The following is a 12,892-nucleotide window of genomic DNA, read 5'->3' as shown; positions in this document are numbered from 1 at the left end:
TTTGTGATGTAAATAAAAAGGTGGAGACATGTGGACTTGAATTTATTATATAGCTTGTATGGGCAGCCAGCATTAATTGGCTGCACGTAGTAAAAACGCCACTTCTTCTATGCAGATTGTTTGGAAGGAACCTTGGAAATAACTGCATTGTAGGTTCAGAAGGGGATGCCATATAGACAATAAAGATATACAGCTATATATCATTATTTAAGATAAATATTTATCCTTTCCCCCTTTTTCTTCTAACATGAGAAATTTTATAACAATGTTAAACTCCTTAAATATAAGTATTTCATCCAGACAAAAAGGGCTGTAAGTTAGTATAATTGATGTCGAGCGATATCTCTAAATTATAAAGTCTCCCTTTTATAATTCAGTATTTAGCATTGATTAACTTAGACTGAGCAGTTCTATTTAGAATTTATAGCTCAATAAATTTTATCTCACTTTTTTCCCCCTTGCAGATGATGTCTTGCATACGCTAACTGGAGCCATGTCCCTCTTGCGACGTTGTAGAGTCAATGCTGCACTGACTATACAGCTCTTCTCCCAGCTGTTTCATTTTATCAACATGTGGCTTTTTAACAGATTGGTTACTGATCCAGATTCAGGATTGTGTTCACATTATTGGGGAGCCATCATTCGCCAGCAACTGGGACATATTGAAGCCTGGGCTGAAAAACAGGGCTTGGAGCTGGCTGCTGATTGTCATCTCAGTAGGATAGTACAAGTGGGTATTGGCGTTAATAGACAAATAATGGCTTACTTACATGGTCCTGTAAGGTTTTTATCTACTAATGTAGTGATGGAAATTCAGCCTAACATCCTCAATCGCCTGGATGGAGTCATATGAAACTGCCTTGGTTGTCCTAGCAGGTATCCTTGAGCGCTACACAAGGGAGTGCATCTCAGTTTGGTTCTCCTGGACCTCTCAGTTGCTTTCAGTACCATCACCTATGGTATCCTTCTGGGCTGCCTTGCTAGGAGATGGCATGGTGGTGTTTTGCACTGACTCTAGTCCTTCGTATGGGTAGGTTAAAGAAGGTGATGTTGAGTGACTTGTATTTGGCCTTTGGCCTCTAGAATCCCACAGGGTTTGATTTTGTCCCCCTACGCTTTTTAACATCTTCATGAAACCACTGGGAAAGATCACCCAGGGATGGGGAGAGGGTTTTTATCAGTATGGTGATGATACTCAACTCTGCATCTCCCTTCCATCGTATTTTGGGGAGGCTGTGGAAAGTCTAATCAATATCTGAAGTAAGTGATGGGCTGGATGAGGGTAAACAAAATAAAATTTAAATCTGGACAGAGATACTATTGCTTAGGAAACCTACTAGTGCAGGGATAGGCTGTCAACCTGTTCTGTATGGGGTTGTACTCTCCTTACAAGTTCTAGTTCATACCTTGGTTGTACTCCTGGATCAAGCCTTTTTATTAGATGTTGGACACTGTCCAAGAGTGCTTTTGCCTGGCTCTAGCTGATGGGCCAGCTGTGTCCATTCCTGATGGTGCTATATAAATAAATAATAATAATAATAAAATAATAATAATAATAATAATAATAATAATAATAATAATATCATCTCCATTGAATTATTGTGATATTCTCTGTGTAGGGCTGCCCCTGGAAGCCAGTTGGGAATTTTAATTAGTGAACACAGCTGCTGCTAGAATTTTGATTGGGTCAAAGTGTTTGAATCACATGACTCCTTTGTTGTATCAGCTACATTGATTGCCAGTTAATTTCCAAGTGCAATTCATGGCACTGGTTGTGACTTTTAAAGCTTAGGAACAAGCTTACTTGAAGGACCTTCAAACCTGTTAATCCTTTAAGGTCAACTGTTGTGCCCCTTCTGAGACACAATTGGTGGCATTGTGAGAGAGAGCTTTCTCAATGATGGCATCCCATGTATGGAACTCTATCCATCCCATGGGTAGATGGAACCCATTTGGACTAATTTAAGAACAAGGCTATTTCTTTTCTGTTTGGTATATTGTGTTCATTTTCATGTCTCCTAATAAATGTTAAAATAATGGTGTTTGTGCTAATAGTTGACACTGCTTTTTTCAGGCAACTACATTACTTACTATGGATAAGTATTCACCTGAAGACATTCCAAGTATTAACAGTACCTGCTTTAAACTCAATTCTCTACAACTGCATGCATTGCTACAAAATTATCATTGTGCTCCAGATGAGCCCTTTATCCCAACAGTAAGTCAGTCTTGGCTTTTAATTCTTTTGGTAGGGGATACATTCAATAAAATTTTCTATAAAAGAGTAAATGTTATTGGATAGTGTGTAAAAAACAGTGTAAAACCTTTTGTGAGGAAAACAATTCTATAATGTTTGAAACACAATTCTTAATGGGTGATACTCTGCATAGATTGCACAGCTTCTTCCTTCTTGCATAGTAAATGGGCTGAAGTTGACTGCTTACCTGTGAATTACAATGCACTCGCCATTGGCTGAGCTATTGAGATGTCAGGGAAATTTCAGAAATCTTCTAAATATTTGTAGTAAACATTTCCCAAAAGTATAATATCTGTGAAGAAATTAAAAATCAGTTTGGGTGGGAGGATAAATTCATAAACAGCCTAAGAGCAGGAAGATTTTATGCTTTTGGCTTGAGGGACAAATGCTAGGGGCTGGAAAACTGATTGGTACGGGGCAGAACTGGGTGAAACAGTATAAGCAGGGGATTGAAAAACAGGAAAAGGAAAGAACAAAGTGGGGAGGAAGCTTAAGTGCATCGCATTATGTAAATTATATTCTAAATAAATAAATAAATTATAATCATGCATGCATGCATGCATACATACTGGCTGGATCCAAAGAATCTCACAATTGGTTCTGCGTACCCAAGGGACTCAAATCCCAGAGTGCAGGACACTGAATAATGGGCTCAGGTTGCAGGAGGCCAGATTCCAGCTGGACATCAGGAAAAACTTCCTGACTGTTAGAGCAGTATGACAATGGAACCAGTTACCTAGGGAGGTTGTGGGCTCTCCCACACTAGAGGCCTTCAAGAGGCAGCTGGACAACCATCTGTCAGGGATGCTTTAAGGTGGATTCCTGCATTGAGCAGGGGGTTGGACTCGATGGCCTTGTAGGCCCCTTCCAACTATATTATTCTGTGATTCTATGAAATAAATAATAATAATAATAATAATAATAATAATAATAATAATACATTTATTTCTTACCCGCCTCTCCATTTTGATTGAGGCGGGGTACAGCAATAAACGATAAAATACATAAAACTGAATTAAAACATAATATACATTGTTAAAAACATTCTAAAAACATCTTAAAATTCCACTGGATAGGCCTGCCGGAAAAGATCAGTCTTTATAACTTTCTCGAATGCTAGTAGACTGTTAAGTTGATGAGTCTCCTCTGGCAGGCCATTGCACAGTCTGGGAGCAGCAGAAGAGAAGGTGCTCTTGGTGGTTGAAAGTGAAACATTTCTGAAGTAGTTTGTGCCTTGACATGAGATAGTTTTGTTCAAAGAGAGAAGTCAAATATCCCACTGGACATGCTCAAGATTTTGGGTGTGCCTAAAGAAGGTCTTTGGATCTTAGCCAATGCATACGTATCATATACATATACAACTGGGCAACTCTTAAATATAAATTGCCACAAGACCACTCAGCCTCCCTAATCTAGTAATTTCCAGATTTTTGTTAACTGAATGCAACTATGCCATGTCTTTAGTTGAGGTTCATTGGTAATTTTCTGTTCCTTGTTGATCATAAATTCATAGACATCTCTAATTTGAAGTATCATATTTTGACAAGTGCCTGCAGGATTTTATTGAAGTTAAACCGCAGAAGGTTCTGTTGATCAGAATAAAACATTTTGCCACTTGTATTTGCTTCAACTGACACCAACTTAAACACGAGTATCTTTCGTGATAATTATGTTCGCTCTTCAGGTAGCTAAAGTATAGAATCATAACATCATATGCCTGAATACTCATGTATAAAGTAGTACGCTTCTCCCCCTGCTCCTCCAGGAGTTAATAGAAAACGTTGTAGCTGTTGCAGAAAATACTGCTGATGAGCTGGCTCGTAGTGATGGTAGAGAAGTACAACTAGAAGAGGATCCTGATCTGCAGCTACCTTTTCTTCTGCCAGAAGATGGTTACTCGTGTGATGTTGTCAGAAACATCCCAAATGGATTACAAGAATTTTTAGATCCACTCTGCCAAAGAGGTTTGTCCTTTAGTCCTGACTTAGAAGCTATATTCTCTGCTTTGATTCGGCTAAATAAAATCTCTTATATTTTAGATGTTTCTCTGGGAATTCCTTATTGTCACTGTTTTGTGACCATGGTCAGCTGTTTATTCGTGTTATTGAGATTTTATTTGTCCCCTTACATCAGAAAGTGGTGTCTTCCTTTCCAATTTTGTATTACTGATATGCATTCAGTGTTGGCTACTTAATCTTACCCATATATGCAAAAAGATGCCTCTTAAACTATGTAAGATGATGAATCATTTTTCTGTTAAAACTATCATCCATGTCTGAGAAATATTATTTAACTAGGGCTGCAATCGTGTATTTACTTGTGAGTAAGCTTCGTTTTGAGTAGACATGCACTATAAATCTTGTTACTTAGGCCTAAAAAATGTTGAGCCTTTTTAGTAACAAAATTTGCTTTTCTTCAGAGCAGCGATATTTGTTTATCTCCAACAATTTAGAATTTATTTACTTGAGGACGAAAGAAGAGTTTTTAATGGTGGGGCTGAAAATAATGTTCATGCTTAAAAAACAATCCTTCCCATTACAAAATGTTCTTACCATAATGTGCACCAGTTATGTCAATTAATAACATTTTTATTGTTTCTGCAAATTTTTACTTTGGCTTTTCTTGACACTCAAATTAGTTGGAAGCTGTTCTATAGTATTTTTATCTGCTTTTTCATGCTACATACTCGTATTAGTAGTTATGGTTCGTCAACAGCTTTGAGATATATGAACCTATAAAGGATGTTGCTACAGCTGTTAATATGTGATACAAGGCAACAGACTTTAAGCGGTTTACTTAAATACACTAACATGTATATGTAGGTAAGATCTTTAGGATTCAGCACTCTGTTGTGATGTTAGGTCATTAGAGAGGGAGCAGTATTGGTGATGAAATAAAAGCCAAGAAATTGTGCTGATTTAAAAGGCACCCGGTAAGTTGACAATCAGCACAATTTTTAGTACTAAGCCATACATATACATGGTAGGAGTGTTTTTTGTTTGTTTTTTGGTAGACAAATTTCCTAATTAACTTCTTTGAGAATATGTAACATACCTGCTGTTATATATTGTCTTCCTCATCCAGGTTTTTGCAGATTGACACCTCATCCACGTTCCCCAGGAACTTGGACAATATATTTTGAAGGTGCAGATTATGAAAGCCATCTCTTACAAGAGAATGCTGATCTGGCAAGTACTCAACTTGTGGGCACTATAAGACAGTGTATAAATGGAAGTTTAGTGGAAGTTTAGTGGCATGCAACAGCTTTAAATGACTGAATGGAGTAATGTTTTAGAGCAATCTGTTGCTTAAACAGTTGAGAGTTAAACATTTGGATGATTAGATTTACTAGATGTTTCTTGTAATATATAGTAGTGTTACACTGAAACTGTTTCAGAGTCTTCATATTCCTAATGTTGCAACATGCAGGTAAGCTGACATGGAGTAGACTACCTGCAATTTCATTAAAATATCCAAACTGATTTCTTACTGAGTATATTCTATACTGTTCTCAGTATTGAGGAATTCAGAGTTTGAACTATATTTTGTTTCTGCAGGCTCAACCTTTGAGGAAGGAACCTGAGATCATCACTGTGACACTAAAAAAACAAAATGGGATGGGTCTGAGCATTGTAGCTGCTAAGGTATGAAAAAAAAATTATATGAAAATCATAGATTAGTAGAGCTGGAAGGAGCCTATAAGGACATCGAGTCCAACCCCCTGTTCAATGCAGGATCCACCTTAAAGCATCCCTGACAGATGGCTGTCCAGCTGCTTCTTGAAAGCCTCTAGTGTGGGAGAGCCCACAACCTCCCTAGGTAACTGGTTCTATTGTCATGCTGCTCTAACAGTCAGGACGTTTTTCCTGATGTCCAGCTGGAATCTGTCTTCCTGTAACTTGAGCCCATTATTCCGTGTCCTGCACTCTGGGAGGATCGAGAAGAGATCCTGGCCCTCCTCTGTGTGACAACCTTTCAAGTATTTGAAGAGTGCTATCATGTCTCCCCTCCATCTTCTCTTCTCCAGGCTAAACATGCCCAGTTCTTTCAGTCTCTCATAGGGCTTTGTTTCCAGACCCCTGATCATCCTGGTTGCCCTCCTCTGAACACGCTCCAGCTTGTCTGCGTCCCTCTTGAAGTGTGGTGCCCAGAACTGGATGCAATATTCAAAATGAGGCTTAACCAGTGCCGAATAGAGGGGAACCAGTACCTCACTCGATTTGGAAGCTTATACTTCTATTAATGCAGCCCAAAATAGCATTTGCTTTTTTTGCAGCCACATTATACTGTTGGCTCATATTCAGCATGTGATCTACAAACCCCATCCTTCTGATGCATATCCACATTGGCGTAGTGAAGCCAGGGCTTGGAGGAACATAGCGCTGGCATTTTTTTTTAATTAGCAGGGACACTAAAGTCCTGCCATTCACCTCAGAATTCCCTTTTCTCTCTGAGCTTTGCTGCAATTCTCACAAGTAACTGGGGGGAAGTTCATTTTCCCAGCAATAATATATTGCTCCCAGCAATGATATTGTTGTAAGGCAAAGTATTTTGGGTCAGCTTGGTCTTAAATGTGCAATTAAGTCCCATTAGCTTTTAAAAAAAACCATCCTGTTCATGTTGGAGATGAAAACTTGTAGAATTAATTTGTTGATATGCTTCAACCCAGCTGCCTGAATATTTGGACACTTCTTGGGAGTGTGGTTATGAGGACTGTCATGATGAGCTCCTGCACTTCAAAATATGCATGACTCAAAGTGGCTTAAAAAAATTACTATCACAATATCATACTTAAAAAATATCCACAAAACATAACAGAGGCAGACAAAAAATTATAATTTAATCTTTAGATTAAATATTATCTAGCTGGTAAGAAAAAAGTTTTCACTAATGAGTGGAAGACAAATCAGAGAGGGGCCCAACAAACTTTAGGGGGCAAGATGTTCCATAATACTGGTGTAGCCATTGAGAAGGACCTATTTTTTACCCCAACCAGTTGCATCACCATCTTTAGGTGAGACACAGAAAAAAAACGTCTCCACTTGATCATAATAAGAAGGCAGGCTGGGATGAGAGGAGTTGGTGTTCTTTCCCATGATGTTTGTCATCATCTCAAGACAAATACCAGTGTAGTGCCTTCAGATTTTTCTATTGGAAAACAAAGGAATAAATGAAATCTGTTAGTGTGAGCAAAGTATGTATTTTGAGTGCCAAATCAAAGAATTTCATTCAATGTATGGCATGCCTCCTTTTCATATGAGAATAACTTTGCTCAAGTTTGACACACTTTTCAGATCAGTATTTCCTCTACTTCAGAGGTGGGCAAACTTCAGACTTGTTGGAACTACTGTGCCTTTTGCTGGAATTCACAAGGTTCACCAAGTGAATTCACATGCAAAATGGTGACTCAGGGAGTGGATTAAGCAAAAGGGTGCCTCTGAACATTTATTTAATGCAGGAGTTTGGTTTCAGTACCAGGACTGAGCTTTCAGACACAAAAATCCACTCCAGATCTCCCCCTCAAGCTTTCTTCTTTTCATCATCCTCACTTTAGAGTGGGGGAGACTTCTTGCCATTGTTAGAAATGTGGAAGTCAGAAAACATTTGGGGCCTTCTGCAAATTACTCAGAGTCAATAGATCCCACTCTACCTTCTGCCCACCCTGCTTCATCTGATAAGTTAAGTATGACATGCATTGCATAGGGCTCTTTGGTATAGCTTTTTTAAGAAGCTGAAGGTGAATGTTCAGGTGAGCAGGGCAGATTTTCCCAAAAATATTGAGAGAGAAAATACAATTATTTTGACTAAATTATTTTGACTATGTTTAAACCTAAGTATCATCTTTTGGGCTTCATCTTCATGAGGACGGGAGAAATGCACATTGTGGTTTTTCTCTGCAGTGGGGAGTAACTTGCCCACAATACTGACTCCCCATGAAACTACTTCACAGGCACAAATAAACCCTATTTCAAAAAGTATTGCACCAGCCCTAACATTACATCAAGGAACCCAGTTATCGCAGCTCCTAACTGTGGAGCTGTGCAGCTTTGGAGCCAACACCACATCACAGAAGAGAATCAACACAGACCCTTTGGAACTCTAGAGCTGCGCAACTCCGGAGTTAACACCACATCACAGAAGTGAATTAACAAGCTTCCAGAGTTAATTAACACAGGAAGCACATAGGCATCTCTCAGTGGGAATGCTAAAGAAGTGAATGGGGGAAGGGACAGCAAGGTCACAGCAAGGTTGCGGGCATGCCAGGATTTAATGCGGAGGCACGGGGCACACTGTAAATCAAGTGCCTGGGAGCCACTTTAAATAAAAAGGATGGAGTAAATGGACTCTCCGATACTTTTCCAGGCAGAAGCAGCTGGTTGGGAATGCTGGCCACGACATCATGTGCCACAAACAATCTCACAATGCAGCCAAGCCGCAGGAAACAAAGTGGGAAGACAGCCCCTTGTAAACATTAAATCTGAAAAACACGCAAATGCACACACACACACACACACTGATATAGATATGACCACTGTCTTTGTCCAAAATAATTATTGTATTTCATAATTTTGACTTGTTTGGTGGGGAAAAAAATATACAGGCATGTGTACAGACTCGTTGCTTTTTCTGCGGAGTATACCAACTGTAGTGTAGTTCAATGTGAACTTTTGCAACAGCAGTCTGTAGCCACTAGATGGTGCACTGCACCAGTATTATAAAGCTGCTATCTTAAACTCTCTTAAATAAAAATGAAGTTCCACTGAGTTCGGTGTGCTTGTTTCAGACTCATTTTTAACATTAGGCTGTAAAAATTGTAATTTACTTAACAGACCTAATATTCTTAGTTCTTAGTTTTAAATTATTTTTATAGGGTGATCTGTGGTGCCATTGCTTTGCTCTTGTAGGAAGATTTGTGGTGATTTCTTGATACAAGAGTTAAGCACTATATTACAGGGGCTGCACATAAGACTGAAGCTGTGAGATCAACAGCCCTTCAAAAACTGGCTTAGGAACCTGCACATTTCAATACACTCTCCAGAAAAACTGGAAATAAACCTGAAAGAGGAAAGCTAACTATTGGTTCAAGGCAAATAAAGAGTTCTGATTCTACTCATTTGGGGCACTACTACTTTGTGGGTGCTTCAGCATTTTACTAGAATAGGCCGAGAAACATAAACTCCTCAACATCTATCAAGAAAAGCCGAAACAAAAGGGCTGTTTCTTTCATCAACAGCTGTTCTCTAAATAGGACAATGGAAGTGGTCAGTTGTGACCTTAGAAAACAGGGTCCACAAGCTATGGTTCTCCAAGGCGACCTGGGGGGGAATGCAGTAAAGGCCTTGGAGGGACCATAGGGGAATGGGAGTGGGGAGTATCTTGCTCACAATACTGACTCCTCATGAGAGCACCACACCCCAACAAATTCACCACCACCTGTACTCTCCACTCCCTCTGCCAGAGATTCTCATACAGATCTTTCCCCCCACCACTGCTAACAGTGAGGAAAAAGCATTCTGTATCAGGAATCCTTGTATGCATGTGCATGCCCTGACATAACAGTATGAATAGAGCATATGCGAGCCATCTCACCTATAATGGACTTCTAGCTGAAGTAGAAGTTAGCTTTCCTCTTGGCAAAAATGGCTTGTCCCCAGTCTCACCAGGGGCAGTGTGGAGGACCGATGGTCCAGAGAATGAATGTAAAGCAGGGGTTTGGAGCCTCTGGCTCTCAAAATGTTGTTGGTCTCCCAACTATTAGCAGCCCTAGTCAGATGTGTAATGGGAGTTGTAGTCCAACAACTTCTGGAGAGCCACTGTTCTCCACCTATTGTCTAAAGTATATGATATAGTTGTATTGCAGGAGATAAGCACATCTATCCTTCTAAAGTATCTGGATCGGAGATTACCTGGAATTGATATGTAAGCTGCTCCAGTGTCCTTGAAAAAAGGATAAGAGTATAAGTGTGGTTAAAAATAATATCCAGTCAGCCAATTACTGTAGTCTTTTTTAAAAAAATTAATAACAGAAATAAAATGTTGAATTATAAATAATCAAGTTAAAGAGATGTTGCTTCATAGGAGGAATCCATTTAAATACTTGTCCTACTTTTATTTCTTTTTAATAGTGTGTTTTACTACATTGCAAATAATGGAGGGGTGAAATTGAGAACCTGATTTAAAGAGCTAGTCAGTAGATGGTACTGTTCTTAAAGAACGTATTTATTGCAAGGAAGACATTGTTTTGCTCTTACCTGATAAATTTAACAATGATCTTGTCAATGCCATTCAATGCCAGAAGCATTTAATTCATTTTTGTGTTTTGCCACCAAGATGCAAGAGAACACCTTGCCATATCAGCACTGATCTTTTCATGAGTGACAGTCCCTAGTTTGAAGAGTTTTGTCATAATTTTTTGCATGCAGGAAAACAGCTCCAGTCTTTTTTGAAGGAAGAAAACTAGATTGTTCTCTCTAAGTTTCACAAAGAAATGGGATAATTATTATCCCTCATATGTTGACATTCCCACCCTCCTCCTCGAAGTCTGCATTCTTCATTCTTGTTGCCTCATGGTTGTCTGGACATTTCTCTTCATCCACTAAGAGTCAGATATTTTATTTTATTTTATTTTTGAAGAAGACTCCTCTTTGGATTAGGAAGCACCAACCTATTCCTCTTCTATAGCCAAATTTCCTCCTGAAAAGAATTAAAATCTATTCAAGTTATTTGGATCAGAAATTTGATCAAGACAGTTCTTATGATTTAACTGCTGAGGCTCAAGGAGAAAGCGGTATGGCAGCTGAACAGCAAACTGGAGGGAAATGGTGCAGAACCATTTAGCTCTGGCCCACTTTCCCATTAAAAAGCCTTATTTCCACTGCTTGTTCATAGCACTGTTTCTACAGCCACTTCTAGAAGTTCTTTGTATCCCAAGCAGAGGGCCCTCATCCCTTTGCATCCTCTTCACTGACCTATAAAAGCATTTTAAGTGACACAAGGAATTGCCTGTAGTTTATGCTGATGGATGTTCTGCCAGCATTTATCCTTAGACCAGGTAAGACCTACAGGGCATTTCCTCTGTAAATCAAAGGTTGTGTCTGCAAATCTGATTCACTGATTGGGAAATAAGGAAGCAAGTTGAGGTGAAAAAATAATATGATCTGCTACTCGTGTCTTATCAACGGTAGCCTGACATTTGACAGAAGGGCTGGCACAACAGGTCCTCAGAGGCATGACCCAGAATTATTCCCAGGAATAGAGCCCAAGGCAAATCAATATACTTTTAGAGTTCCCAAGGGAGTTCAACTATCCTTGCAAAATGATGTCCCATGCAAACAATGTGATAGGCATAGTTCCAGCTCTCTAAGAAGGGGAAAAACAAACCATTAGTTCCATTGCCAAAGAGGTCTAGACTTCCAGTTCAAAGCTTGCCTGCATTTTCCAGCACCCAATCAAGTTGCAGTTGGTCTACCACAGACAAGAGGGGATGAAGCTCTTGCATTACATCAAACAGTGCTAGAAATCCAGCCATGCAATTTGATTCTTTGAACTCTTAACGTATAGTTAGGAATATTAGTTGTTATTATATAAAATGGTAGCACTGAGCATAGCTACACTGAGCTGAAAGGCAGTACCTATATTTTCAGTACAGCCCTGAGCATGGAGTAAATTGCCTACTGTTGAAGGAATGATTTCCAGTAGTAGCCTTGCTGAGATGTTATTCTTGTTGCAGGATTTTTCTGTAAGAGTACCATTTATTTTACCAGTAGTACTCCTTTAGTTGTAGTGGTGGTTGGATTGCTTGGGGGTCAAGGGGCAGTAATAGTATGAGACTGAGGGCAGAATGTAGTGCTTTTAGCCTGAAAGATGTTTTGATGTTAAATACTGCCTGACTTCCAACCACACTGTGGTTGCATTTTATGAAATCCAGATGATTTGGAAGCAGTGTGTGCATGCAGTTTACTTTAAAAATATATCACTTGGAGAAGGGGGGTGAAGGGAGGGGTTAGCATATGACTTCTTCCCATCTGTGGGCCAGCACTTTACTTCCTGTTTAATTTGGATTTTCTGTATCTTGTACAAAAGGCCGCCTTGATTTTCCTAGGCAGTGGCTACAGTTTAATAAAGCTCTTAATGGTAAATGAAAGGCAGAGTAGCATGACTGACTCTGTAAGAGTCAGAATATTGTATTGGTTATAGCTAGTGTTGATAAATGCTATGCAGTGTCAGTGTCCAGTTCAGAATTATCTTGCTGGGTGTTTTGGAAAATCTGGCAGACTGACGTGTTGGTTATAGTTAAGGGCTGAGAAAAGAGTGAAGAGTTGTATTTCTGGAGTTAAAATGTGGTTTTCTGTCGTTGGAAGAACAGAATCCTTGGTAAGTCTATTCAGGGAATTTTTTCTGTAAATCTTTAAACATAGCTCCAGATGTATTTTTTTTAATTCGGTCAGTTTAAAATTGTCTGTAATTATTTGTCTATGTGGCACTTCTTGTTGTAACATGCAACTAAGTATTTGTAGATAATTATATTCTTTTCAGAAGTTAGCACAAGAAAATGGTACACAAAGCCTATACATCTTATCTACTTTTGAATAAGATGCATAGTGTCAGGTTTTGATCTTCTGTAATTTGTCAGTA

At 39.1% G+C, this 12,892-nt stretch overlaps 1 protein-coding gene across 14 annotated transcripts in view; it reads left to right on the top strand.

Moving 5' to 3' along the window:
* AFDN (afadin, adherens junction formation factor) overlaps window positions 1–12,892 on the top strand; it is a 113,036-nt gene that overhangs the window by 72,354 nt on the left and 27,790 nt on the right. For all 14 annotated transcript variants that reach the window (XM_063124450.1, XM_063124446.1, XM_063124444.1 and 11 more), the window contains 5 exons: window positions 465–730; window positions 2,075–2,218; window positions 4,023–4,221; window positions 5,342–5,445; window positions 5,815–5,901. In XM_063124450.1, coding sequence (XP_062980520.1) covers window positions 465–730; window positions 2,075–2,218; window positions 4,023–4,221; window positions 5,342–5,445; window positions 5,815–5,901 — 800 coding nt within the window. The remainder of the gene's footprint in view (window positions 1–464; window positions 731–2,074; window positions 2,219–4,022; window positions 4,222–5,341; window positions 5,446–5,814; window positions 5,902–12,892) is intronic.

This window comes from Elgaria multicarinata, chromosome 4 (genome assembly GCF_023053635.1).
Source record: "Elgaria multicarinata webbii isolate HBS135686 ecotype San Diego chromosome 4, rElgMul1.1.pri, whole genome shotgun sequence".
NCBI classification, from domain to species: Eukaryota; Metazoa; Chordata; class Lepidosauria; order Squamata; family Anguidae; genus Elgaria; species Elgaria multicarinata.
The sequence above is the reverse complement of the archived record's forward strand: the minus strand, read 5'-3'. Positions and strand labels throughout refer to the sequence as shown.